Source organism: Corylus avellana, chromosome 3, assembly GCF_965113065.1.
Source record: "Corylus avellana chromosome 3, dhCorAvel1.hap1.2, whole genome shotgun sequence".
Lineage (NCBI taxonomy): Eukaryota > Viridiplantae > Streptophyta > Magnoliopsida > Fagales > Betulaceae > Corylus > Corylus avellana.
The window spans coordinates 23,886,785-23,912,047 of record NC_142492.1 but is presented as its reverse complement, the minus strand read 5'-3'; the positions used below and the strand labels follow the sequence as shown (position 1 = coordinate 23,912,047).

The 25,263-nt window shown below is 35.8% G+C and overlaps 2 protein-coding genes and 4 pseudogenes across 2 annotated transcripts; 4 read left to right on the top strand and 2 right to left on the bottom strand.

The window, feature by feature from the left end:
• The first annotated feature begins 1,224 nt into the window (after nt 1-1,224).
• LOC132176747 (U2 spliceosomal RNA) lies at nt 1,225-1,405 on the top strand (annotated as a pseudogene).
• Nucleotides 1,406-5,514: 4,109 nt separating this feature from the next.
• LOC148586976 (U2 spliceosomal RNA) lies at nt 5,515-5,669 on the top strand (annotated as a pseudogene).
• Nucleotides 5,670-5,722: 53 nt separating this feature from the next.
• LOC132176730 (putative purine permease 11) lies at nt 5,723-12,469 on the bottom strand. Its single transcript, XM_088514239.1, has 3 exons — nt 12,427-12,469; nt 11,323-11,632; nt 5,723-6,698 (listed from the first exon to the last, which is right to left on the bottom strand). The coding sequence occupies exons 1-3, from the start codon at nt 12,467-12,469 to the stop codon at nt 5,906-5,908; spliced, it is 1,146 nt and encodes a 381-aa protein (XP_088370365.1). The 3' UTR covers nt 5,723-5,905.
• Nucleotides 12,470-13,468: 999 nt separating this feature from the next.
• On the top strand, nt 13,469-13,586 carry LOC132176748 (U2 spliceosomal RNA; annotated as a pseudogene).
• A 39-nt stretch (nt 13,587-13,625) lies between these two features.
• Nucleotides 13,626-13,802, top strand: LOC132176749 (U2 spliceosomal RNA; annotated as a pseudogene).
• Nucleotides 13,803-14,884: 1,082 nt separating this feature from the next.
• LOC132176111 (ras-related protein RABH1b) lies at nt 14,885-23,396 on the bottom strand. Its single transcript, XM_059588236.2, has 6 exons — nt 23,083-23,396; nt 21,564-21,634; nt 18,681-18,769; nt 18,202-18,313; nt 15,963-16,053; nt 14,885-15,326 (listed from the first exon to the last, which is right to left on the bottom strand). Exons 1-6 carry the CDS (start codon nt 23,197-23,199, stop codon nt 15,180-15,182), a joined length of 627 nt encoding a protein of 208 aa, XP_059444219.2. The 5' UTR covers nt 23,200-23,396; the 3' UTR covers nt 14,885-15,179.
• Nucleotides 23,397-25,263: the final 1,867 nt, after the last annotated feature.

Sequence of the window (25,263 nt, the reverse complement as noted above, 5' to 3'; positions counted from 1 at the left end):
TCTACGCCTCTTTCATTATCATCAAATAGGTGGTATCGGGGCCGCAACTTTGTATTACGACAAGAGTCTTTAGGCATTCAACAACACAAATATTTTAAGGACAATTTTTCACACCTACCTATAAAAAATATTTTTAAAAAACATATGATTACTAATATAGGAATAAAGATTAATTTATTACTTTAAAAATAAGAAAATAAAGAGGTACAACACGACCAAGTCTATCTAAAGAAAGGTGTCCATCTAAAGAAAGGTGGTCGAGCATGTAATGACCTAGAGAAATTGTTCTCTTTGGCTACACTATCATTCTAAAATGACTAATTATATTGCAATTTAAACTACCTAGAATCATTTGTTAAGGAATTAATGTAAGACTTAACATCCATGAGCAACTTATTATCCGCCCACTTAACGCGAGACTAACTTTTGAGATGTCACAATCTCTACTCATGAACACTTTTATAATTTACATATCCAATGCAGGACTAACTTTTGCGGTGTTAAAATCTTACACACTCAAATCTCTAACATCTTCATGTTCATGTCATGAAGTGTTATCTCAGCACCATATAGTGTTACCATGTTGTTCTAATATCATTTGTAATAATTCATAAAAATCGTTAGTCACATTTGTAGTATCATTTCAAAAGAGCTAGTTAACTCGCAATTAAAACTCCTTAAAATCACTTTTAAGATTCAGTCTCATCTAATAAAAAACTAATGTAAAACTTATCACCCATAAGCACATTTATAATTAATATTACAGCTAAAAATGTGTGATTCAAAGCTTTTAACTAGGAGTAATGTAATGTACCATACCACTATTTTACCATGTTGTTGTGGCATTATCAATCTGCCCTCAATCAATAATTATTAAAAGAAACAGAATCTAATGGTAAATTCACAATGCTACATTATTATAATAAGATAGTGATACCATTACTCTTTATATATATATATATAACAATATTCACAATTCTATATTATATTTTTCTTGTAGAAAATGTCTGTAAGCCTATCTGGACGGTCAGAGATCCAAAAGGGATTTTTATTGTTGAGAAGATCAAGGGATGACAATTGACAAGGACAATAATATGTGCAGCTTTTGGAATAGAGCTAAGCAATGGGACACCGGTACACGGTACATTTGTCCCACATGGATTAAATTAGAGACAACAGAGCTAGAGCTTTGCTATGAAAGACTATCAAAAGAAATATAAAAGCATACCTTTCCCGGCCTTTTGGCTAAGATCAACTGATCAAGTGTAGTATCTGTTCTTCTCAGTTTAATATCTGATATTAAATTAATTTTTTTCAGTTGGATGGTCCACCGCAGTAGCTTGCTACAGGGGTCCTCAGACGTCGCCCTTGCGTTGCACTATAGCAAGGGCCAAGCGCTCCCCTCAGTAACTAATCAAATATTTCTTGCTGCAGATTTTCTGTGTCTGTCAGTTGTATTAATTGTGTTATAATGTATTTTCTACATTAAAATTATTTGGAAACCTATAGTTATACTGCAATTATATTTTTGTGGCTGTTATTCTGTATCTGTCAATTATATCATGTGCATTATAATATAGAAAATTATTCTCCATATAACGGTGGTTAAACTAATTACCATATTTATCTATCTAAATTTTAAATTTTCCTATAAATAGAAGTGTTTTACAGATATTAAAGTTTATTAGGGGGTTATAGGAGAATTTAGAGTAGTGAACAACATATAGGTGTCACCGAATTTAGTTCTTTTATCTCTTACTTCCAGTTCTATAATTCTCATAATTTACATTACCCACAATTTTTTACAATGTGCTAACATTACAAATGTTAATGGGTAAAATTTTTGGTTAGCTGGGGTGACTCAATTACTCGTTGTTATAGGATAGTTTATAGCAATTTGTTGTCTAGCCCGAGCATGTTGTTTGAAATTGGTTTTAAGAGAACAAATTGTTCGTAAACTCGCATCTGTTACTTGAATTGCAATTCGGGCAACAAAATTCACCTCTAATATAGCTAGACTAAACTTTATCTTGCCTTTATTTGGACATTGTTAATGCAAGAGGCAAAGATAATTAGGTCATCCCCAAAGAAAATTTCCTTTGGATTCTTCAATGAGAGATATTTCTTTGGTATTCCTTCTGGATCCTTCTCCGATAAAAAGTAGGGGTGTCAACCCGGTCCGGTTTCCCGGTTTTTGGCCAAAACCGGAACCGGAACCGGGGTACCCCGGTTCTCAATTTTGAGAAACAGGAACCGGAACTGGGACCCCGGTTAACCGGGGTCCCGGTTACCGGCCGGTTCCGGTATTACCCGGTCCGGTAACCGGTTTTTTTAAAAAATTGATTTTTGGGCTTATTTTAGGTATTGGGCCTAAAATAAGCCAATTTTTTTTTCATAAGTTGGCCCATTTTTTAAAAAATCTATTAGTTTCTTTATCTAAATTAAATGAGCTTTGTTGTAATTGTTCCAAATAATTAAAAAATAAACCTTAAAAAGTCCAAAAATCCTAAAAAATCATTGTTTTTGCCTATTTGGGCCTTAGAAATAAAAATTTAATTTTTTAAAATACCCTAAACCTAAACCTAAGTGTAAAAAATATTAATATATATAATATATATATTAATATATAAATATAATAATATATAAATATTATTAAATAAAATGGAAACCCGGTTCCGGTATTCCCGGTAAAAACCGGGTACCAAAAACCGGTACCGGAACCGGGGTACCCGGTTTTTAGATTTTTCAAACCGGAACCGGAACTAGGACCCCGGTTTTCCGGTTTCCCGGTTTTCCGGTTCCCCGGTAATTTTTGACACCCCTAATAAAAAGGGGAGAGATGATTTCTAACATTGGACCAAAAAAAAAAGGGACATAAAGGATTTTCTTGTCTTAAGCTCCTAGAAGAGGACAAAAAAAAAAAAAAAAACTCAAATTGATTAATATGGAGAAAGAGGAAATAAAATGCATTCTCTCGTCCATGAAATCAAAGAGTGGATTAATATAGATAATTATGCCGTGATTGGTTTATCATCGTTGGATTGATCTACCTGACGCAAAGCTTGATTCATTAGGGGCAACCCCTTTATGGAGAATAGCCTTAAATATGTTGACCAAAACTATGGCTATAATTTTTTAGACTATATTACTGTTAAAGTATATAAAAATATAAAGAGAAAAAGCAAGAAAGAAATATGCAGATTAAGGTGGTTCATCTTATAGCTTACGTCCGCACATTAAAGTTTTTTCTTGGCTACATATTTCCTTGATATATTTGATGATGTACAATACTCTATTTATAAAGAAAGAGTATGAGCGTTACAAACATTTCTACTTCTACATTAATATCAATAAACTTAATGTATCGTTTGTAACTCTTGTTACTTGAGTTTTTGTAACTTTTGACTCGAATATTCTTTGTCTTTTGAGTTATTATAGGCTGAAAATGCTGCACAGAGGGGGCCATCCTATCATGGTATTAGGGCTAAGAAGGTGTGATTCAGATTTTTAAGCAAGTGACCACTCTCAAAAAACTACAAACTATATATATATATATATATATATATATATATATTATTTCGAAGGTTTTTAAGGAGCAGAGAGTCTGACATTGGAAATAGAAAAAATAAAGTTGGCATTAATAACTCCCAATAAACTTTAAACCATTAAAAATACTTTGGTGTATATATATGTACTAGTTTATATGGTGCTGCTGGTTTGTGGGTTTTAGTTGCTTTGTTTTTTCCTTGTATTTTCATGTATGTTTTGTTGTCCTGGCCTTTGGGTTGAGGAATTGAATAATTTTTTGCCTTTCGGGTTTAAAAGAGAATAGTTTGGGTGTGGGTTTTTTGCTCATGCCTAGGAAATATGCTACCTTTGCCCCGGAAGGAGTCTACTAGAGTAGATATGTTCTATAAGCTAAAGATTGGGCAGGGTTTGCGGATGTTTGACGTCATAGATAGGATTTCAATTAAAGATATGTATGTTTTGACCTCTAGACGTGTAATATTTTAGCTTCAGCTATGATCTTTCAGAATTATTTTGTTCTGTGATTATAAAGAGCTCTTATGCTCTTGACTATTCTATCAATAAAATCAGAATGAATTTCCCTTAAAAAAAAAAAAGGGGGGAGAATATATGGGCACTAGTGGTGCTTTTGTTGCGCACTTGGCACTTCAATTTTTATATTCTCTATTTTCCTTATTCCTATTACATATATTGCTTCACAACGCTCTAATATTTCATTCAGAAAAGGGTCTTTTGTCGTGTCCAAGCTATTAAGGGCTTAAAATTTTTTTTCCAACTCAGATAGCACATAACGTTAAGTTGTCTTCTTCAAAAGTAATGGGATCCAATAGATTATAGAAATTGTTAGAAGAGTTGACCACTTGTTGAGGTAAGATTAGAAGTATTTGTAATGAGAGAAGAATTTAGGCCTAATTTGTTATGGCGTCAAATAATTTTTTGAAAAACGTTTTGTTTATTTTTGGGTGTTTTGCATGGTGTAAAGTATTAATCTAACTTGAAAAATGCTTTCTAAAGAAAATAATATCCACTAGACATAAAATTGATGTTCTCCCACACCTCTAGACATTCAATTGTAAGAAGGCTCCTTATGGGACCTAAATACTCGAGCAAATCTCAAGTTGCTCGAATATCTAACTGGACAGGTGGGCTTTCTCACACAATTACTTACTCAAATTACAAATAATACGAGCAAGCAATTGATGAATCGGGTATCGAATCCAAGTGCCCCATAGAAATCATTAGTGAGAATCGGCGAAGCATAAATATGTTTAAAATGATCAACAAAATAAGCCCCTATCATCGAACGCTTAGGATCCAAAAGCGTCTTTATTTTTTGAGAAGAACAATAGATGACGAGGACAATAATCTCTGGATATTGTTATTATGCGCATAGTAGAGTTAAGCAATGGGACACAACATATTTATCCCACATTGATTAAATGAGAGATGGCAAAACGAGAGCTTTGCCGTAATGTATAGTCTCACTGGTGGCCGTGGAGGTGGTCACGGCCACCCCTTAATTCTCAACAGAGATAGTACAACTACTTCCGAACAATTGCCTGGTGGTAGCTGCCACCCCCAACACCTACCGACATCCGACGGACTCATTTTTATTTTTATTTAAAAAAAAAAAAAAAAATTATTGTTATAGTTTGGACTAATTCATTTGAAATGAACTGTTTAGATAAAATGTATTGCACACTGCGAAATACCCAATTCAGATCTCGATCTATTTACAACTTCATTGCACGGTTGCACCAAATTTGGATTCTTGTAATTTGCTTACCGAATTGTAAGCAATTTAGGTAGCTTCACATAAAGGATGAGTGCAGGGCTATGTTCCGAATTGTTCGACTCTAAATCTTACAAGTGAACCTTGCATCTACCCTCTCTACAAGGCAGGTGAGCCCTATAGATGCTCCACTCTCTATGGAACTACTCGAAATGCTTGTTATTCGGGCGACGACTTGTTGGCGATCCATATTCATCTTTTTCAGCCAGCCTTGTGGCTAACATTAGGTGTAATATTTGATCTCATCAGTTTAACATCTAATACATGGTTCATTAACCCACATAATATTAAACCAAGTTTTCTAGAGGGACATCAAGTAATATTAACTTGCACTGTTATTGCAAACTCACCTAATCTCTCCTTTTGATCCTGTACATTGACGCCAACATTACCCATTTTCACCATTGCTCTAGTAAAATCTTCCTTAAATGATGTTCCTTACTAGCTATCTAATACATAAAATGATGTTCTGAATGGCTGTTAAAAGGATAAGTAAGGTGGCTTGCGTGCTTAAACATAATTGATGTAAGCATTAAATAAAATACAAAAAACACTGAAGTAATTAAAACAAAAAATATAGTGTCATCAACAAATCTCTACAACAGACCTTGAAGCCTCATCAGCATTGGTTTTGTTTACCTTGGATTTAGAGTCGTCGAGATAATGTTGATAGATGTATGAAAGAAAGCCCCACACAGCTAACAGCAGTGCCATCACCTTCGCCCCATCTAACTTGTCATGGAAAAATATCACAGCAAGAATGGGAACAACAGGCAAAGCCAATGTACCAATGACATTGGAGAAGAGAGAAGACACCTCAAAAACCAACCCCAACATACCCACAGAAGAAATCTGCCATGTCACAGCCGTCCAAATCAAAGTCATCAAGTAGGATATCTTTCCTTTCTCATATTCCTTCATCTCTTTCTCCAAAACTTTCCAGTCACCGCTTGCGAAAAGTCCTACCACGCACGCACATGTCGCAACAAATGATGGGTATATCTGCATATTCAAGACAGCAGAGAAGGTCTCTGTTTTTATCACCCTCTGAAAAGACAGCTGCACTAGGGAGAGGTATAATGAGTATGTTGCAGATGCACCGAGCGTGCAAAGAAATCCAATTACATACTTCCCTTTAGGGACTCCTGCTGTTGTGTTTTCAGAGTCAGCATCGACTGCAAGAAGGGCTGCCGACATGGTAACAAGGACTAGAGAGTTGAATATAAAGGGTGTGAACTTTTGGGAATTGAGGAAGAAGGAGAAGATCGCGTTGAAGGCCAATTGGGTTGCACATAGTAGAGAATAAGTAGAGACAGGGAGATATAAGAGTCCGTATGAATACATCAGATTGTCACCTGCCAAGAGTATGCCTAAAAATTGTTGGATTCTGAACGATCGTAGGATCTTGTATAATTAATCTCAGGAAGGATTTCTCCCGTTAGGGTGGAAATCCTGTGGAGATCAAGAGAACTTGAACACACATTTTGTACGTAACAAAACCAACGTATGTACGATTGAGATAGTGTTTGTGTTCTTATGGGACTCTATTTAAGAGTTCAAACTTAACTCTTGACCAAGAGTTATGTCTCTTGACCGGTTACCTCCACTGGAAGTTATATTACCTTCCTGTATATAGTATACAATCTGGTGTGGGTATAACCACACTTATAATAGTGTGATCATCTTATGCACCTTCATCTCCCACTTGATCATACTATTATGATCAGTAATAAAACCCTAGTTGTACATGTTTAACTTTGGTACTTTAAAACATGTCAACTCCTTATCTGCTAACGCTTGCAGACAATAATCAAATCATAACATCTTTGATGTGTACACACTTATGTTATTTCACTAATTGCACCTTTTTACCATATGTGTCTTACCGACGACATACTAGTGGTGACTTTACTTGCTATTTTATCTAAGCAAATAACATTAATTAACCATAGTTGGGAATACAGTCCACACCCAAACTATAATTAATGATTTTTACATAGTAACCATATGTAAACTTGTATTGAATTTTTTATTCAATTTCTTATCTCCAAGGTTATCCCTATTTGAGATTATATTGACACTTCTTTCCGATGACTATCGGTATACAGATATTATATCAAACTTAACATAATGCCTTTAAGTGGACTTTACACATTTATGTTTGTTTATGATGTCTGTTATTCACAAGTGTCATTCGCCCAAGAATGTTCATTACATTTAATGAAGCGAAAGAAACGCATACCATCATTCATTCAGGCGTTCCCTGAATCCTTCTGATTATATCATTTTTACCATTAGTTAAGCATGATTATCATGGTAGTAATAATTTTGCCCCATGCCAACTCTCATCTGTAAAACCTACAGATTAGTGTCAGATCATGACATGGCTATACGTGCGCACGTTTTCGTCATCTTATCTGACCGCATCCTTTACCATATACTTCCTTACCGATAGTATATTAGGGATGACTTCATTTCGCTATCTCTCAAACGAACGGCATCAATTCTCCATGGTTGGGAGTATAGTCCACACCCATTCCACACTTGACGACTTCAGCCGTACACAAAACCATGTGTCGACTTGCGCTAAATTTTTGATCAAGTACTTCCTTTAAAGCCATTATTCCTATGGTTTTCCTTGATACACCTTATTAGCGTCTTTTTGCACCTTCTGAGCATAGATACTACTCAATCTCAACATAATGCCTTTCAGTGGACTTTACACTTATGTGAGATGTAATATCCGTACCTCATTAGTATCATCTGCCCTTAACTGACCAATTATTTTTCCATTAGGCAGAAGTGCATAAAATCGTTCTTCCAGGCGTCCCCGAATCCTTCCGACTATGCGTCAACCCATGTAGCTCTCACCTAGGTGTATTTCAATCCCATTGTTGCTACATGCCCTCTGAATTTATCCAGAGGCAATCCCTTGGTCATAGGATCGGCTACCATCTCTATTGATGAAGTAAATTCAACCTTTATTTCACCTTTCTCCACTATATCTTGAATATAATGATAACTTCTATAAATGTGTTTGTCATTGGAGCTATGTGCTCCACTTTTTATTAAAGAGATAGCAGACTTATTATAGCAAAACACATTTATTGGTCTACTAGGTATACCTAAATTAAATTGTCGACAAAAAATTAAATCCAGCCCAAATTACTTACCTTTGTGCTGCATGCAATGTACTAAGCTCCATTGTGAACTCCACAACACAACCTTGTTTCTTTCTGAAACCAAGAAACAACCATTCCACCAAATAGAAATATGCATTCACTTGTAAATTTTTATCATCTAGATAACCTTGATGCCACGCAAATATCACCGTATTTGCTTCACTGCCTGACAATGTACTCTAATTGGATTGAATTTGAAACATACTTATCAATCCAGTTGCATGACAAATATCATGTATAATACTTGTCATAACATACATAAGGATGCCCATAGCCTGGGCATAGGGGATATTTCCATTTCTTTGTTATTATCTCCTCATTTCTCGAGCACATAGTCTCTTTGCCCTTTGTAGACAAGTTTGCTTAAAACTTTACAATTCTTCAAATTGTACATTTTGAACACTTTATCCAGATAATTTTCGATCCAAAAACAATAATCCTGAATTTCTCTATCCAGAAATTCTTATACCAAGAACATGAGTGTCACTACCCATGTCTTTTTATTTTAAATTTGGATCATGAGAATGCATTTTATTTCATTCACCATATCCAGACAATAACCAGCTAACAATATATCATTAACATATAATGGCTATATTGTTGACTTATCTTGACACCTCTATGTGTAAACACAGTGATTTAACGAACTCATCTCATATCCTATTTCCAGTATAACTTGGTGGAACTTCAAATACCACTGTGTCATTATCATTCAGAACATAATGATCTCTGAGTATACTTGACGGTTGCCTTTATCTTTTACTCCCACTGTTTCCATCACTTGCATCCACAAGTGATTGATCTTTAAACTTTATTTTACTCTCACTGTTTTGAACATATGTATCTTGTTCATCTTGTAATGGAGTATCTTATAGTTCTTGACATTGAGGATCTACATTTTCTGAAAAGTTAGATCATTTCCATAGGAGTAATTTTGTTGGCATTCTGAAGAAAGATAGCATCCCTATTTTCTATCAATCTTCTCTCAGAATAGTATATTTTGTACCCTCTATATAAACCAGTAGAGTGTAGCCCTTCAAATGAGCTTTCCAACCGTTTTTGAACGGATCAAATCGGAGTTAAAATGAGCCAGAACGAGCAAAATTACCAAAACCCTCTTGAATCGGCCGGTTCAGGTGAACCGGGCGATTTCCTGTGCTGGACCGGGTCTGGTGAATCCGGACCTCTTGAACCGCGGGTTGAATCCCGGACCGGTTATTGGGTATGGGCGGTTTGGCGGGTCAGGCAATTTAATTGCCGGTTGTTTTTCAACAAATCGGGCTTTTGCGGGTTGGGCTGCATTGATGGATCGTTATGGTGGGCGTGCTCTAGGAGGCTTGGATCGGGTCAACCAAGACCGAAACGGCATAAAGGTTAGAAATCAAAAGAGAAACCGCAGATGCCGTTGCTCGAACCAGTGCCTTCTTCCTCCTTAAGAGCCTTCGCAAAGCCTTGACCACTAGGCTAAGCGCATCTGATAATTGATTTTAACCAGATCAATTAGTAAACCATTTCCCAATCTGCGCTGTAAAAACTATGCTTCTTCCTCGCACTTCTCCTTCGGAGAACTGTATTCTGATCTGCTGGGCTGAATCCGTGTGATATCAATCCCATCCCCATAGAAGAAATGTATTCTGATCTTGACAGTTCTTCGTTCTCTGCGCTTGTGGATTTGGTCGATTGCGTGCTGCGAAACTTTTTTCGCACATCAAACTTGTTCCTCGTAGCGGACCATTTCGCGTCGGTCATGCATCCCGTTCTTCCCCTTGGCTTGTCGGCGTCGCTCTCGTCGGAGTCGCTATCGAAGAAGTCACTCTCGTCAGCGTCGGGGTTAGGATTCAGGCGCGGGGATCGCGGCAGAGGAGCAGAATTTGAGGCTTTGAGAGTGCGTTTTCGGAGTTTTCTCACCATCGACGATCATCCTCTCTTCTCCTTCTTCTTCCTCTCCACCACCTTACCCATCTCTCTCTCTCTCGGCAGAAACCCTAACCACCGCAGTCAAAGATTTCTATTTTCACCGTTGTCTTCTTCTTCCAGATTTCCTTTTTTTTTTTTTTTTTTTTTTTTTAATACCTCTGCGATTCTTCCTCTTCCCAAACCGATGCCATCTCCAGTTCTCCTTCACAGAAACTTAACCCCGCAGAATCTTAACCATTAGACCAGACGCATCTAATGTTTGAATTTTAACCAAATCAAATCTTAAACCGTGATTGAATCTGTTCGAATCTGTTTGCACAGATTACTTACGATGGCATCCATTGATTTTAACCAAATCAAATTATAAAACCATATTCAATTCTATTCAAATCTGTTTCTTATCACAGATTAGTTGCGTGTATATGCATCCGAACAGAGTATATATATACATATAATTGCAATTTGAAGATATAAACTTCAAATAACTCAATTCACGTTCATAAGAAGAACCAACGGATGAAGCAATTTCAAATTCTTGCATCAAATTCTTGATCTTCCACAACCTGGCTTTGATACCACTGTTGGATTCTGAACGATCGTAGGATCTTGTATAATTAATCTCAGGAAGGATTTCTCCCGTTAGGGTGGAAATCCTGTGGAGATCAAGAGAACTTGAACACACATTTTGTACGTAACAAAACCAACGTATGTACGATTGAGATAGTGTTTGTGTTCTTATGGGACTCTATTTAAGAGTTCAAACTTAACTCTTGACCAAGAGTTATGTCTCTTGACCGGTTACCTCCACTGGAAGTTATATTACCTTCCTGTATATAGTATACAATCTGGTGTGGGTATAACCACACTTATAATAGTGTGATCATCTTATGCACCTTCAAAAATAGGTAGAGAAAGGCAAGGGTGGAGAGAGGTGGTGGCCTTGCAGAGGAAGTATTTATGGAGGGTGACAAGAAAAAGAGAAGGGGGATTAGAATTGGGAAGCCTGCTGATTGAACAAATGTTGCCATCCATTTACTATTCCCACCTTTATCATAGTATAATCTTCCCAAGAGAGTGGCTGCAGATTGGCCGGCAAGGAGAAAGAAGATGTAAGAAATCACACGAAGCCACCACTTGTAATGTTTGAGTTTAGGAAGTTGCAGTAGGTTGGTAAGAGAGATGCCTTTATGTGAGTTTTTCTCTGGCTCTTCACCTAATCAGACACACACAGACAGAAACTAAACATAACTTAGCCCATATCCTCATAATTAAGAAAGGAGAAATTTTATACATACTCTCACTCCCACACTTCAAAGTGCACATTTCCTAGATGACAGTAAAAATCACTATTGGATCTAACATTCAATAGTGATCTATCTAAAATTCAATAATGATTTTTACTGCCACGTTAGTAAAATGAATTGTCCACGTAGAGTAAGGTAGATTATAAAGGAGCTCAGAGTGCTTTACTTGCAACTTAACCAACCCTTTTATAGTAATAGCCTTTCCTCAAGTAGTGACCACCTGAGGTGACATTTTTGCTATTTATAATCCTGGGATGCACTGGAAACAAATGGTTTTGGTTGCTGCTTAAAAGCTGAGTATATGGGATACACAAACTGTTTAACTATTTAATAACCTACGGGTATTTGTGGGAGTTATGTTCTTGAATCTTCATGTTTATCTCATTTACCAACATATATATGCATATTATTTTAATTTATTGGTTGTTGTAATAGTATTTTTCTGAAGTTGTTGGGGGTAGAAAAAGTGGACAGAAAGCCATTTGCGAATCTTGCCTTTCACATGTGACAATTTACAGTCTGGTTTAAAGAATTGAAATTGATATGGCTCTGGATTTACTGATTGCCAGAAACAAAGCTTTACTATTTCCTGCTTGAATGCATTCTATATTCAAATCAGACTATGAGGAAATAAAAAGAAGAAAGAAATAACAAATATTCATGTTTTTCAACAGTGAATCGGCGAGATGGGTGAGTGACTAACCTCGGGTTTCTGTTGCTCGTTGCAGCTCTTGAGCAGCCTCCATGAGGATTCAAAGAATCAAATAGATATGCTCATCTGTCTTCTACTGTTTATGTTATAGGCGGCTTAAGTAGTTAACTTGGTCAACTTGCCTGGTGGCAGCTAGCAAGCTCTTACCGTTTCCTCTTTATGAAGGTTTGTGCCGCCGTCATTCACAGAACCCGACATAATTAGGGACCATTTTTTGCCAATCAAGTCAACTGTGCTGAACCAATTATTCAAGCAGACTACTTGGACTTTATAAATAGTGGGTCTTGTGTCCTCTTTTAAGTGGGTAGCTAGAAAGGTGAGAGATGGATCGGGATTGGTTACAATCTCCTATTAACGTTGCAGATTGTTCGACTGCAATTGTAAGAGACTCCTAATAAGGTCTCGAGATCTGTTCGAGCACTTGGGCCCCATTAAGAGTCTCTTTCAATCGCGTATTCGATTGTATTAAAATGAGAACAGACAATTGTAAAAAAATCTTGATCCGTTATTGATAGTGCTAGTGAGAAATATGGTGTAATAGAAGTTTTCTTCATGATTAAGACTTTGAACGTATTGAGGATTTGGTTTGGACTTTGGAGTGTTCGCCACCACATTTTATGCTGTATATTTTATTAATGAATTTCATCACAGTCAATGGTGGTAGGCCATTGTGTTGAATCTCTTACTAATTGTTTCTCTACTTTAGCTGCTTCAATGTCATTGGCTGCACTAATCTAAAAACCCACGAGCTAGTCAGCAAAGTTTGGCTTCAGTAAGCTGACATCGGCCTTTACATATTTAAAACTCCTTCACATCTATGCCCCTTCCATTATCATCAAATCGGTGTCTCCAGACAAAAGAAATCATTAGTGAGAGATCCAAAAAGCCATCTTTATTTTTGAGAAGATCAACAAGGACAGCAATCCGTGGATACTGCACAATGGAACACGATAAACTTGTCCCACATGGATTAAATGAGATACAACAGAGCTAGAGCTTTGCTATAAAGGACTATCAGAAGAAATAAAGAAGCATACCTTTCTCGGCCTTTTGGCTAAGATCAAGTGTAGTATTTGTTCTTATTAGTTTAATATCTGATTTATGGTACACTGACATGCATGAATAGTTTATGCACACTAGTCAAAATTTTTTTTAAATAAATATTTAAAAAAAAATTTTGCCTGGCGTGCATAAACTGTTCATGCATATCAACGTGCTCTTTATCATTATTTTTGATATGTGGGTCATTGACCCAAATGGTATTAAATTAATTTTTTTCAGGGGAGGGTACACCGCAGTAGCTTGCTACTGGGGTCCTTAAGCGTCGCCCTTGCGTTGCACTATAGCAAGGGCCAGGCGCACCCCTCTAATTCTACACCAAATGTCTCATAAGGATGTTTTTCTCTGATGGGTTCTTGGGTCATCTACTTGATCTCTTATTATAGACCAAATGTTTCTTTAGGATTTAGGATGTTTTATTTGGAAGGTGATTCTTTCTAGAGAATGGAATCGAAGCAAGGATTAATGATCTTTTGACTTGCAAATCTATCATAAAATTTTTTTAAAAGAACTAGAAAATATTTTTATAAGAGAAGGTCCAAATGATTTTTGATTTTGAGCATTCCTTAATTAGCTGCCCCTGGGCATTGAGTCCCTGACCAACTCTCATAAGATGTGGCCGAAAGATGAGATGGCCGCCTCTCTAAGGCCAGCTGCCACCCATTTACCTTTTCTTTTTTTTTTTAATAAAAGGAAATTATTTGTTTATTATTTTGGCTAAATTGTCACGTGTTAAACGTATCATTAGTGCTAATGTGCTTAACTTCCGTTAAAATAACTTCTGTTAATAGATTCCAAAACATCGATTCTATTAAGATGCAAAAAGTAAGGAATAAATTTGCATTTTTCTCCTAGTCCAACCCAAAAAAGGAGTAATATGTCTTTACTAAAATATCTTAGGCGAAGGGTGTTAAAAAAACAAATCAGTATAACCCAGTACAACCCATAACCGGTTACTGGAAAACCGATTTTAAAACCGGTTGGAAAAAATCGTTTACCAAGCACCCTGGTCCAGTTACCGGTTTACAATCACAACAAAGTCTAGCTTATTGGGACAAAAATGGTTAAATTAAGCCCAAAATGCCAAAATTTAAAAAAACCGGTTACACGGTCCAGATAACCGGGGCTGGTTATTGCATAACCAAGTAACCGGGTACTCCAATTCCGATTGCCGGTTTTGGCCAATAACCAGGAACTGGAACCGGATTTTCACCTCTAAAACTGACCTTGTTCACCCATGGAAATGCATGAAAATGAAAATCTAATCGAATCAGCAGGTATTACTAACACATCTTGCAGTTAATAACATTTCAACCAAATCAAAATTTTGAATATATATATATATATATATATATATATATATATATATATAAGGCAAGAAGAGTTTAAGTCATGGCAAATAATCATCATAGAAATGTGTAAATACCAAAATCTATTCAAGTCAGTAAATTTTACTACACATCTCACAGGTTATGACAATCTAACCAAACGAACAAATTCCCAAGTCATAGTTCTACTCCTAGCTCTTCAGACCCATATGTTGCCTAAGAGAGTTCCCAAAGCAATGCCGTAAAGGATTATACCCGCAACAAGTACATAAAAAAGAAAGAAATCTAAATGAAACCTTTACATATCTGGGGTAAAGATGGTTGAAAAACCAAACACCAAGAAAAAGAGTATAATTCTCAACAATAGCATCCACCTGACTGGGGCTGGGACTGTGTTGCACCACCACCAGTAGACTTCAAGTTCACATCAACCATGTCTTCTTGCTTTGTCGAAGAGAGTGTTTCCATTCCTGGTAAAGCCGCGGCAATTTTCCGAAACAATGCCTGGCCAAAGACTCATCAGTCAACTGAATTACAAGAAAAAATAAAAAGCTTCGACAGCTAAAAGACACCACATTGATGAACTTATGAACTCTATACCTACTTTACTCTTCTGAGAGTCATCAAAACAGTAACGAGTAAAACATAAAAATGAAAGAGACTCCAAGATAGTGCAACAGGTAAATGACAAAGAAGATCAAACTCTACTTCTGTTTATCCCAAGTTAAACAATAAAGACAAAGGTTAACTTAGGGCCCTTATAAGCATACCAAACCTTTAAAACTAAAGAGATTTATCATGCTCATGAAGTAGATGATAACTGACCAAATATCAAAATGGTTAACTTAACCCTCTACACAACATATTTCTTGTCAGTAATGAACCAACTAGGATGGTCAAAAGCATCTGATCAGTGAGCCAGCTAATGGACTATTTGCAGCATCCCATTTGAAGATAATGCAGCAGACAAATGGCAAAGAATATTGGTTCTACCTATGCTTTACTCATGGTAAAGACAAAGCTTGATGTGAGAGTGTCATGAGCATACCATACTGATGTTTTGTTCAGTTTCAACTTGGATAGAAACTAAGCATTTATTGCAATGATGCATGGAAAGAGGATACCAAGCTGGAGGAATACCTTTATGTTAAAGCCAGCTTTAGCACTCGTTTCAATAAACATGACGTTGAGCTCACGAGATTTGGCTTCTCCTTCCTCTATGGAAACTTGCCTGTGGAATCATGTACAGGAGAATATTGTTAGTAAAACAGGTGATACAGATTGAACACTAACTTGACCAACTTCCAAAGGAAAGAAAGCATTTATTAACTGCTTCGGCCTACTCCTAAAACGGCCTACTCCTAAAACCACTAACCACACCAACCTAAGCGGTTAGCAGATTTTGTCAACTGCCCATCAAAGCGGTTAGTGGTTATTAGCAATTAATGGTTATTAGTGGTTAATAACCGCCCACTTGTACACCCGTTACAAACAAGTTAGTGTATGAGGAATCTTTAAAGGTAGCCAGTTTTCACTTGACTTGGCTGTAGCCTTACTTGGAATAAGCACCACCCCTTTCTTAGCTGCCCCGTCCCAACCAGAAATTTTTCAACAAGTCTATTAGAACTTGGAATATTTTTCCTAAAATTTTCTACTATGGAGAAGTGACCTAGATCACTTCAGCTGAATCTTTCTTTTATAGTGGATCACATTGCCTTTAAATGCAATAGTAAACAAAATGCATATCACTCTAAAAGCATGTTTGAGATTGCATTAGGAAATAGAGCTTTTAAATTTAAAAATAGTTTTTTAGAAAAAACTTCATTTTTAAGTTTTTCCTAAAAGTGAATTTTGGTCATTTCTAGAGTAAAAAAGTCAATGAAGTACTCTAGGAACTTTTTACCAAACAAACCAGCTTTTTGTGTAGCACAGCCTTTTAAGTATTAAAAGTACTTCTTAAGATCTCTAATGCAATTCCAAACAGTCTCTAAAGAATAAATGCTTTTAGCTTTGTTCTACTAGTCAGCTTCTAAATCAAAAGTCTTTAGTTTAAGAGTCCAGTCATAGTAGAAGCTGAAGTACTCAGCTGCTCAAAGAATCTCTTTACCTTTCAATTCAAAGCTAAGCCAATATGACGCAGCCATGAAAGATTGGTTGGTAGTTACTTTGCTACTTTGTAGGGAGTCTAGGGACCATGTGCGGTATTAAATTAGGTCAAGTCTTATATGGTTTTGAAGGTCAGGTTATTAGGACTCGAAGGTAAAAACAGTTTTTCATTTATGATTTCATAAAATACAGTTACTTTTGTAATGAGGGGCAGACTGTAATTTCTGCATCTCTTGCAAATTAAGGGCATTTTTGGTCACTGAATTGAGCCTAGAACTTTCCAGGAGTTTCTAAAGTCTTGGATTTATTTTCATTGGGTCGAAGTTAATATTTCATTGGGTTTTATTAGATATTTAATTTACAACTCAAATAAGGAGTCCTGGTGTTAGACAATAGAATTATGTATCGTGTTATCGAAGTCATGCTTGTCTAGAATGATTTCTCTGTATCTCTTCTCTCCATTCTTCCTCATTGCACGTTGTTGCCATCCATGCCACCGTTCACACAACTTCTGAATGGCAACAAAATTTCCTCTTTTCTTCTCTCCTTGCAAGTTGCAACCCCAAATCAAACTCTAATTCGATCTAAAACCCCTAGAGCTTTTTCCCCACCATGAGGAACCCCAAGGTCATAACTTTCCTTATCCTAAAGCCCACTACAAGCACACTTAGACAGATTACTTAATCTGCCCTGCCTCAAAATTTCGAACAGCTATGAAAGCTCAAGGAAACAACTTGAGGGAACAAATGATGCAACTATAACCCTTCTCTTCCCTTCTACAGGTATTACCTCCCTAGACCTTCATTCTACCAACCCAAATTTTAAAAGCAATGACTGTCCAGAAAATTTGTGCAAAAGAGTTCCAAACTTCCAGCAGCTTCTTTTGAAATTTAGAATCATTAAAATTACCCCAGCAGCTTCTTTCGAAATTTTGTATCATTAAAATATCCTAACTATCCTCTCCAACCTATTAAAGCCCTAAATCATGCAACACCCATAACCTGCATATATGAAAAATTGTATACAACATTATTCAACTTCTCAATGTTGTCCTGTGTCATTGAAGTCAACATAACAGGAGAAGAAATTTGTTAAACTACTAACCCATTAGCAAATTTGTAATGACAACATTGTTAGCCCTAAAAGAATCCACTAATTTGATTAATTAAGCTAGAGCTGTAACAAGTACAGTAAAATAGAACAGAAAGTTCACTATGAACCAAGCCAATCAAACATGTCCAATAAAATCATCTACCCATTGTCAAACTATTACCTCTTTTCCACAAGGTCAGTTTTGTTTCCAACAACGACAATGATGACATCACTGCCCCTCTCAGTGCGCACCTCTTCAATCCACTTTGAAGTGTTTAGGAAAGTTTGCCGGCCTAAATCATAGAAGAACCAGAATGTTCAGCAATATATCAAGCATTGTGGCAGCAGTCGTAGACAATTAAGTAAAAACATGATTCAAATAAACAGAGACTAAAAATGAAGCCTGGCTGCTGATGAATCTAAGATCACAAGAGCACATATTGTGCAAGTTTACAACTTCTTAAGGAGCTGACAAGCCAATAGACAATTAGCGAAAACAGCCGGGACTTGATTATTCGTGAAATGAAAAATACTAATAACCATAGCAATGATAAAATAATAATAATAATAACAACAACAACAATAAATACAAGCTGAAATAAATAATTCGGTGACACAAATAAATAACTTGCACACAAAGTTCAGGTTACATTAACATACTCGCAACATCATACACAATGACAGCAACAGATGAATCCCTAATGTAGCTTGGAATGAGACTTCTGAATCTTTCCTGGCCAGCAGTATCCCTGTTATCACAACATAATAAAGGATCAACCATAAAAGCCAACTAAGTGAAAACAAATAATGTACATGATAATGGTCATCAACGCTGAAGGAACTGAAACAGACAGGAATGGAGAAAAATATAAGTCCAAGCTTTCGGCATCATTGCTGGATAAGTAGGCCCTGCAAGGGCATTGGGTGTCTTATATAAACTTCAAGATGAGTAGCTATTATGTTTACGTTTAATACAGATCCCCTGCCACTGTATGGTGCTATGAGCATCTCTCAAATCTACATACAATCCCAGGAAGTTCCACATATGAAGAATTGGAAAATCACAGCAGGATACTTTTTACCCCTTTTTGTGCCAGTGAAATTATCTGATCATTAGGGCTGATGGTACACTGGCTGATGGTGGGAGCCCTAATGATCAGATAATTTCACTTCCACCAGTCTCCTCGCTGAAACTACTAATTGAAAGCTTAGACCTCAATGGAAGGTATAATTTTTATGAAAGAAGAATCAAAGGTTCAATTTTATTGAAATAGAAATAGAAGGTTCAAATTGATGAGAAATAAAAGGTCCAGTTTTTGTGAGAGAAAAACTAATCATGATGGGAGCTAGAAAGTATTTAATCAGGCATAAAATATTTGGAAATGTGGTATTTCATCTCTCTAGCAACACCAAAATGAAGAAAAAGAAAGATGCATTATAGTTGATGCTGGTGAAGAACATTGATTTTACAAGGAAAGCTAGCACAATTACAAAGTTTTTTCTGCTATTTCATTTACCAACATAAATTCAAGCATCAATCATAGAATAAAGGAATGCATGAAAATTAAAATATAGATAATAATCAAATAATTCAAAGTTCATAAAGATGAAGCTCAGATTATTCTGCATGCATCTGCTATTCATGGTATCTCTTAAATTAATATGTTAAAAGACAAGAAGCAACCTCCAAGCATTTAAAGAGAGATCTCTACTTAAATACTGTTCATGATGAAAGTGATGTTTAGCAATTAACATGATTTGTTTATTGTTAGAAGAATTAGGGTTTGAGTCATTAGGGTTTTGGGGGTATTTTAGTCTCTATGGTATTTCCCTAATCCTATATAATAGGATGCTTGTATTAGGTTAACATAAGTTGAATAATATAATAGCTTCCGCCTTTTGTGTCTAAACCGTACATACAAACTATAACATGGTATCAGAGTTTGTTTCGATTCTTGGGTAGTTAAGTTTTCTTCTTGGTGGCAGCACTGCCCGTGTGGGCTAACCCACACGGGCAGTACCTTCAAAGAGCTCCAAAGAGTTCCGTAGAGCTGTTTTGTTCTTGTTTTATGGTGACCGGAACTCCTTCCGGTGAGAAAAAAAAATATATATATATATATATATTTTGTTTGTTTTTGATGTTCTGTGATGCTGGCCGGATGGTTCTGCGGTGGTTATCTGTCTTGTCTGAAGTGGCCGGAGGGTTCTGTGGTGGCCGGAAAAGTTGCAGCGGCCATCGGGAAAAAAAAAATATTCCGACGATTTGATGCTTTTGGTGTTGAAACGTTACTGTGTGGCCCTCTATTGATTCTGTAGTTGCTGTTTTTGAAGTGGCCGGAGTGTTTTGTCTTCTCCGGCAAGTTCCGGCGAGCTCCGGCAATACTCCAGCAATGGTCTGGTGAGCCTCCAGTGACTGTTTCTGTTCTGTTTTTCAGTGTTTTTCTTCTGTTTTTAGGTATTGCCAGCCTGTTCTGTGTGTTTCCGGCCAGTTTTGAAGCCCCGACGAAGTTCCGGCGTATGTCCAGCGAAGCTCCGGCAAAGTTTTTTGTTTTTCCAATATCTGTTTTTCGGCGAATCTTGTTGGTTAATCATGTGAAAATTTGTTGTTTGTGATTGATGTATCCGACCGGCCTTGGATTCTCCGGCGAGAACCGATCAAGTGATCGATGCATCCGACCGGCCTTGGTGTTTTTCGGTGAGAACCAATCCCAAGATCGATGTATCCGACCAGCCTTGGATTCTCCGGCGAGAACCGATCAAGTGATCGTTGCATCCGACCGGCCTTGGTGTTTTTCGGCGATAACCGATCAAATGGTTGTTCAAGTTACCAACGAGTTTTCGACCGGCGTTGAAGTTTTATTTAATTAACTTGTGTGGTCCAAGCAGTTCCAGCTTGAGGGGGAGTGTTAGAATATGTTTTCTAGTTGTTTTTCGTTTGCTTGTATATTCCAAGCTGGATTCATATGATGTATATGCTCCAGCTTGAGGGGGAGTGTTAGAAGAATTAGGGTTTGAGTCATTAGGGTTTTTGGGGTATTTTAGTCTCTATGGTATTTCCCTAATCCTATATAATAGGATGCTTGTATTAGGTTAACATGAGTTGAATAATATAATAGCTTCCGCCTTTTGTGTCTAAACCGTACATACAAACTATAACATTTATCATCACATCCATCAAATGTAGTACAATCCCTTTAGCCTTCTGTTATTCAAAATGAAAGCACAAGATCAAGTTAACACCAATTGAAACAAACATCAAGTATGGAGTATAAAATGAATAACATTGAATGAAGCAATTCCCAATTTACTTTTCAAAGCTTCCAAATGGTATGTGGAAAACATATTTGATCTAAGTAACAATCCATCCATCAGCATAACTTTACTCAGTAAGCTCGGCAGTTAAATTCTTTTCCCCATTTTGGATAAAAGTTTGCTTACTCCATGACAAGTGCAAGATATTAAGTTCATGGAAAATAAGAAACAAGATAAATCTGTCACCAATGTACGAATAAGTGTAATATATAATGAGGTACCAAATCTTACCACAACTGCAGCCGAACAGTTCGATCTTCAAGATACATAGTCTTTGACAGAAAATCAATACCAATTGTAGCCTGATCATCAAAATAAAAAATAAGTTTGATTACACAAACAAAACATCTATGAGTAAGTTCAATAAAAACAATATTTTATACTAAAAAACGACCACGTCATTATATGAAAAAAATGAAAGAAAAAGAAAAGAAAAGAAAGAAGGAATAGCTATAACAAAAGACGGAACTTCTTCTTCAATCTATTGGAAGAACACAGCTTACAATGTGTACAAAATTCTATCATATACCAGTTAACATATTGAAAAGTTTGGCAATCAATCGTTATCATGCATACTTAACAACTTAAATGAAAACTAGAAAATTGGTGCAAAAACAAGGCTCATACAACAAGCGAGCGCAGAAGAATTTTAACATTCAGTGTCAATGAGCCAAAACCCCACTTTGTATCAAGAAGCATGAGCCATTATTTCCTGAGAATCAGACCATTTATCAAGAACTTAAAAGACTCAAAATAAGCATTTTTAATATTCCTAATCCTCTGTAATGCAGTAAGTACCTTGGAAATCGTGAACTTACCCTGATCAGCATATGATCGGAGAGTTACCTAAAAAGACCTTTCTTAACATGTTATGCTTCTGGCTATAAAAGCAGCTTTAGCACGTGTGGTACTCATTACTGCACTAAATCATGGTTGTAGAAGGTATGGGTACACCATACACTATAGATCTGACTATAAGCAAAACAAAATTATAAGGAGATCTATCAGAACATTACGTGTAACTTCTCATTCATCGAGTTTAAGTTGAAGCTACCTACAACTTATCAAGAATTCACTCATTTTCCATCCAGAATGTTCTTTCTGAAGACTTATCCATTCTAGCAATAGCACATAAGCTTCACAAGAAGATGGCAATCAACTTCCTGTTTTTCTCATGTTGATTGTGTTCGTAATTCTGATGAACGAGAGAGTAATGTAGGTTAACATTGACTATCCCATCCATTTAAATTAATAAACCATCGAAGATATTTGAATTAATCTCAAGTAGAGCCTCAAATGAAGACCCTATAATATACCCTTCAGTCATCATTGCTTGGCTAGAACCTATTATTGCACATCCATCTTCATGTTGTATGTATCAGTATCTACCCAAAGATCAGAATCACATCAAAACTTTTACCACTCCATTTGGATCGACATTTGCATCACAAAAATCAAATTAACGACCCTCCGACGCTAAGCTGATTTTTACAAATCGTTGGAAACAAACAAAAATTATATAACTTGTACGTACGTATGTATGGAAAAATCAATTATATAGCAAATTCAACTCAAAAACAAAGAAATAACAAGAAGGCAAAGCAGACCCAGGAACGAAAAATGCAAAAAGCTTCCAACAAATAGATCAATCAACGAAGAAAGCAAGTTCTGGGTATGATCAGAGGCAGAGACACCGTGATCCGATTAATTGCAAAGCGGGATCTGATGGGTTGTGGAGAATAACATCAACCTGATAGGTGTTGTCGAACTTGTCGTACATGAAGCGGGTGATGATGCTGGTCTTGCCCACAGACTGGTCCCCCAAGAACACCAGCTTGTACTTTGCCAGAGCTGACACTGGTGCCATTTTTCCTCTTTAGAGATCACAAAGAGAGAGAGATTGAAGAGTGAGTGAGCTGCAGAGAGAATTTGGTTTGATCTGAGAGAGAGAGAGAGAGGGAGAGATTTGGCAAATATGGAAAGAATTATGGCGGAGTTGTCACGGCATTGTGTTGGCTCAGGTCACATGCAGTCCATTTTCTTTTGCAAAATGTGAAAAACAATCGTTTGTGAGGGTTTCTTTCTCATCCATAATTAAATAATGTTGATTTTACCTATAAAAAAAAAAAATAATGTTGATTTTAGGGATATTGTTTTAAATTTAAATTTTTATATGGTATTTTAGTTCTAATATAATTAATTTTTTTTTTTAAGAATTATAAGAACATCGAGCATTTTATATTTATTTGATAAGTATAGTTCATAAGTTATGATTTATTAGACGTGATAATGAGATAAGAGTCTACATTATAATTCCTTGTGACAAAAAACGTTTGTTCATAATTTGTGATGAAAATGGACATTTCATTTAATAATCGGTAATGGAAATGGGCATTTCATCTTATAAGAATATAACATATTAATCATAATAATTTGTCTTGATCATGAAAATAAGAATTTATGATTGATATGTTGATGTGTCTTGAATGAAATGAGGAATAGATTTCTTTTGAGTAAAGATTAGACCTAGAACGGATATTATCCTTATTAGAGTTGATTATTGCTTTAGATGGCTAGATCTAATTGATCTCATTGTAAGGTGTAGCAGTGGGAGTAATGTTATAAGTCTCTCTTGTGTCCTTTTTGAATCCCTCAAAGATTAATGATATAGTTATTAAAAATTAAAATCACTATTAAACTTGTGATTGATCATTATTAAATTTTGATTAAATGGTATTTTTAATAGTCACATCATTCTTGGAGAGATTTAAAATGAACACAAGAGAAACTTCTAGAATTACTCGTAGTAGGAGTGGTATTATTCTATTTAAGAGAATAAATGATGAATAAAAACAGGGTTGAGAATTATTTCATATTTATAATTTATTGTATTTTGGAAGTCAAGACTCCCTTTAAGTTGCCATTAAAGATTATAACTCTCTCAAAGTTCAAAGTAGCTGATATATCATTTTCTTTGGTTTTGTTATTAATTAGTTCACAACAGTAAGATTATAATTAGTTTACAATAGTAAGAATCCCAATATTATGTTTTATTGGATTAGATTTCATGAGATGTTTAGCATGTTTGGAATTGTGTTTGAGAAATAGAACTTTTAACGTAAGATTATAATTTGTTGGGGATAAAATCTACTATGGGTCCCACTATCTATCAATCATCCTCCAAGGCCGAGACCCTTTGACGCTCTTGTTATTTTGCAAACAATCCATTGCCGGTCGAGCCGTACCAAAAGTTGCATCAACATAATTAATTATAATTTATTGGATATGCTAATCCAATAAAACATAATATAGCAAAAATAAATCAGTTCTAGCAATTCAACTAGAGATTTTCCCTCCTCCTTAAATCTATAAATTGGATTGGCAATAACAAAAAGACTTATCATGATGCCCATATTTTTATTTTATATTGGAAAATTTTATAATTAATTCCTAAATTTTCACAATATTTCAATTTAATCTCTTGATACTAATGATGACAATTAGCTTTTTCAAGTAGTTTTTGTGGTTATGTCATGTAAACAAAGTGACATAACTACTACTTCTCTTCTTCTTCTTCTTTTCTTTTTCTTTTTTTAATTTTAATTTTAATTTAATTTTTTTTTTTTAAGGAAATCTTTCATATTCATTCATTTACAAAAATCAAGAGCACAAGCCTTTACATTATAGAGCATAAAGCTCTGATAAATCATAGTTAAAGCTATAATGTTACAACGTCATAAAAATGAACATAAAAATCTTACAATCAAGTCTTATCTATGATTTCAACATCTGCTAACCCATGTCCAAACTTCAGTTATAGAACAGATCTACGCCAGACTCAATCTAATACATAAGTAGCCCATTTTCTCAACTTTTATTTTTCCGGTCATAAGGACAAAACTCTCCCACCGAAACTAATCATTCTCGACCC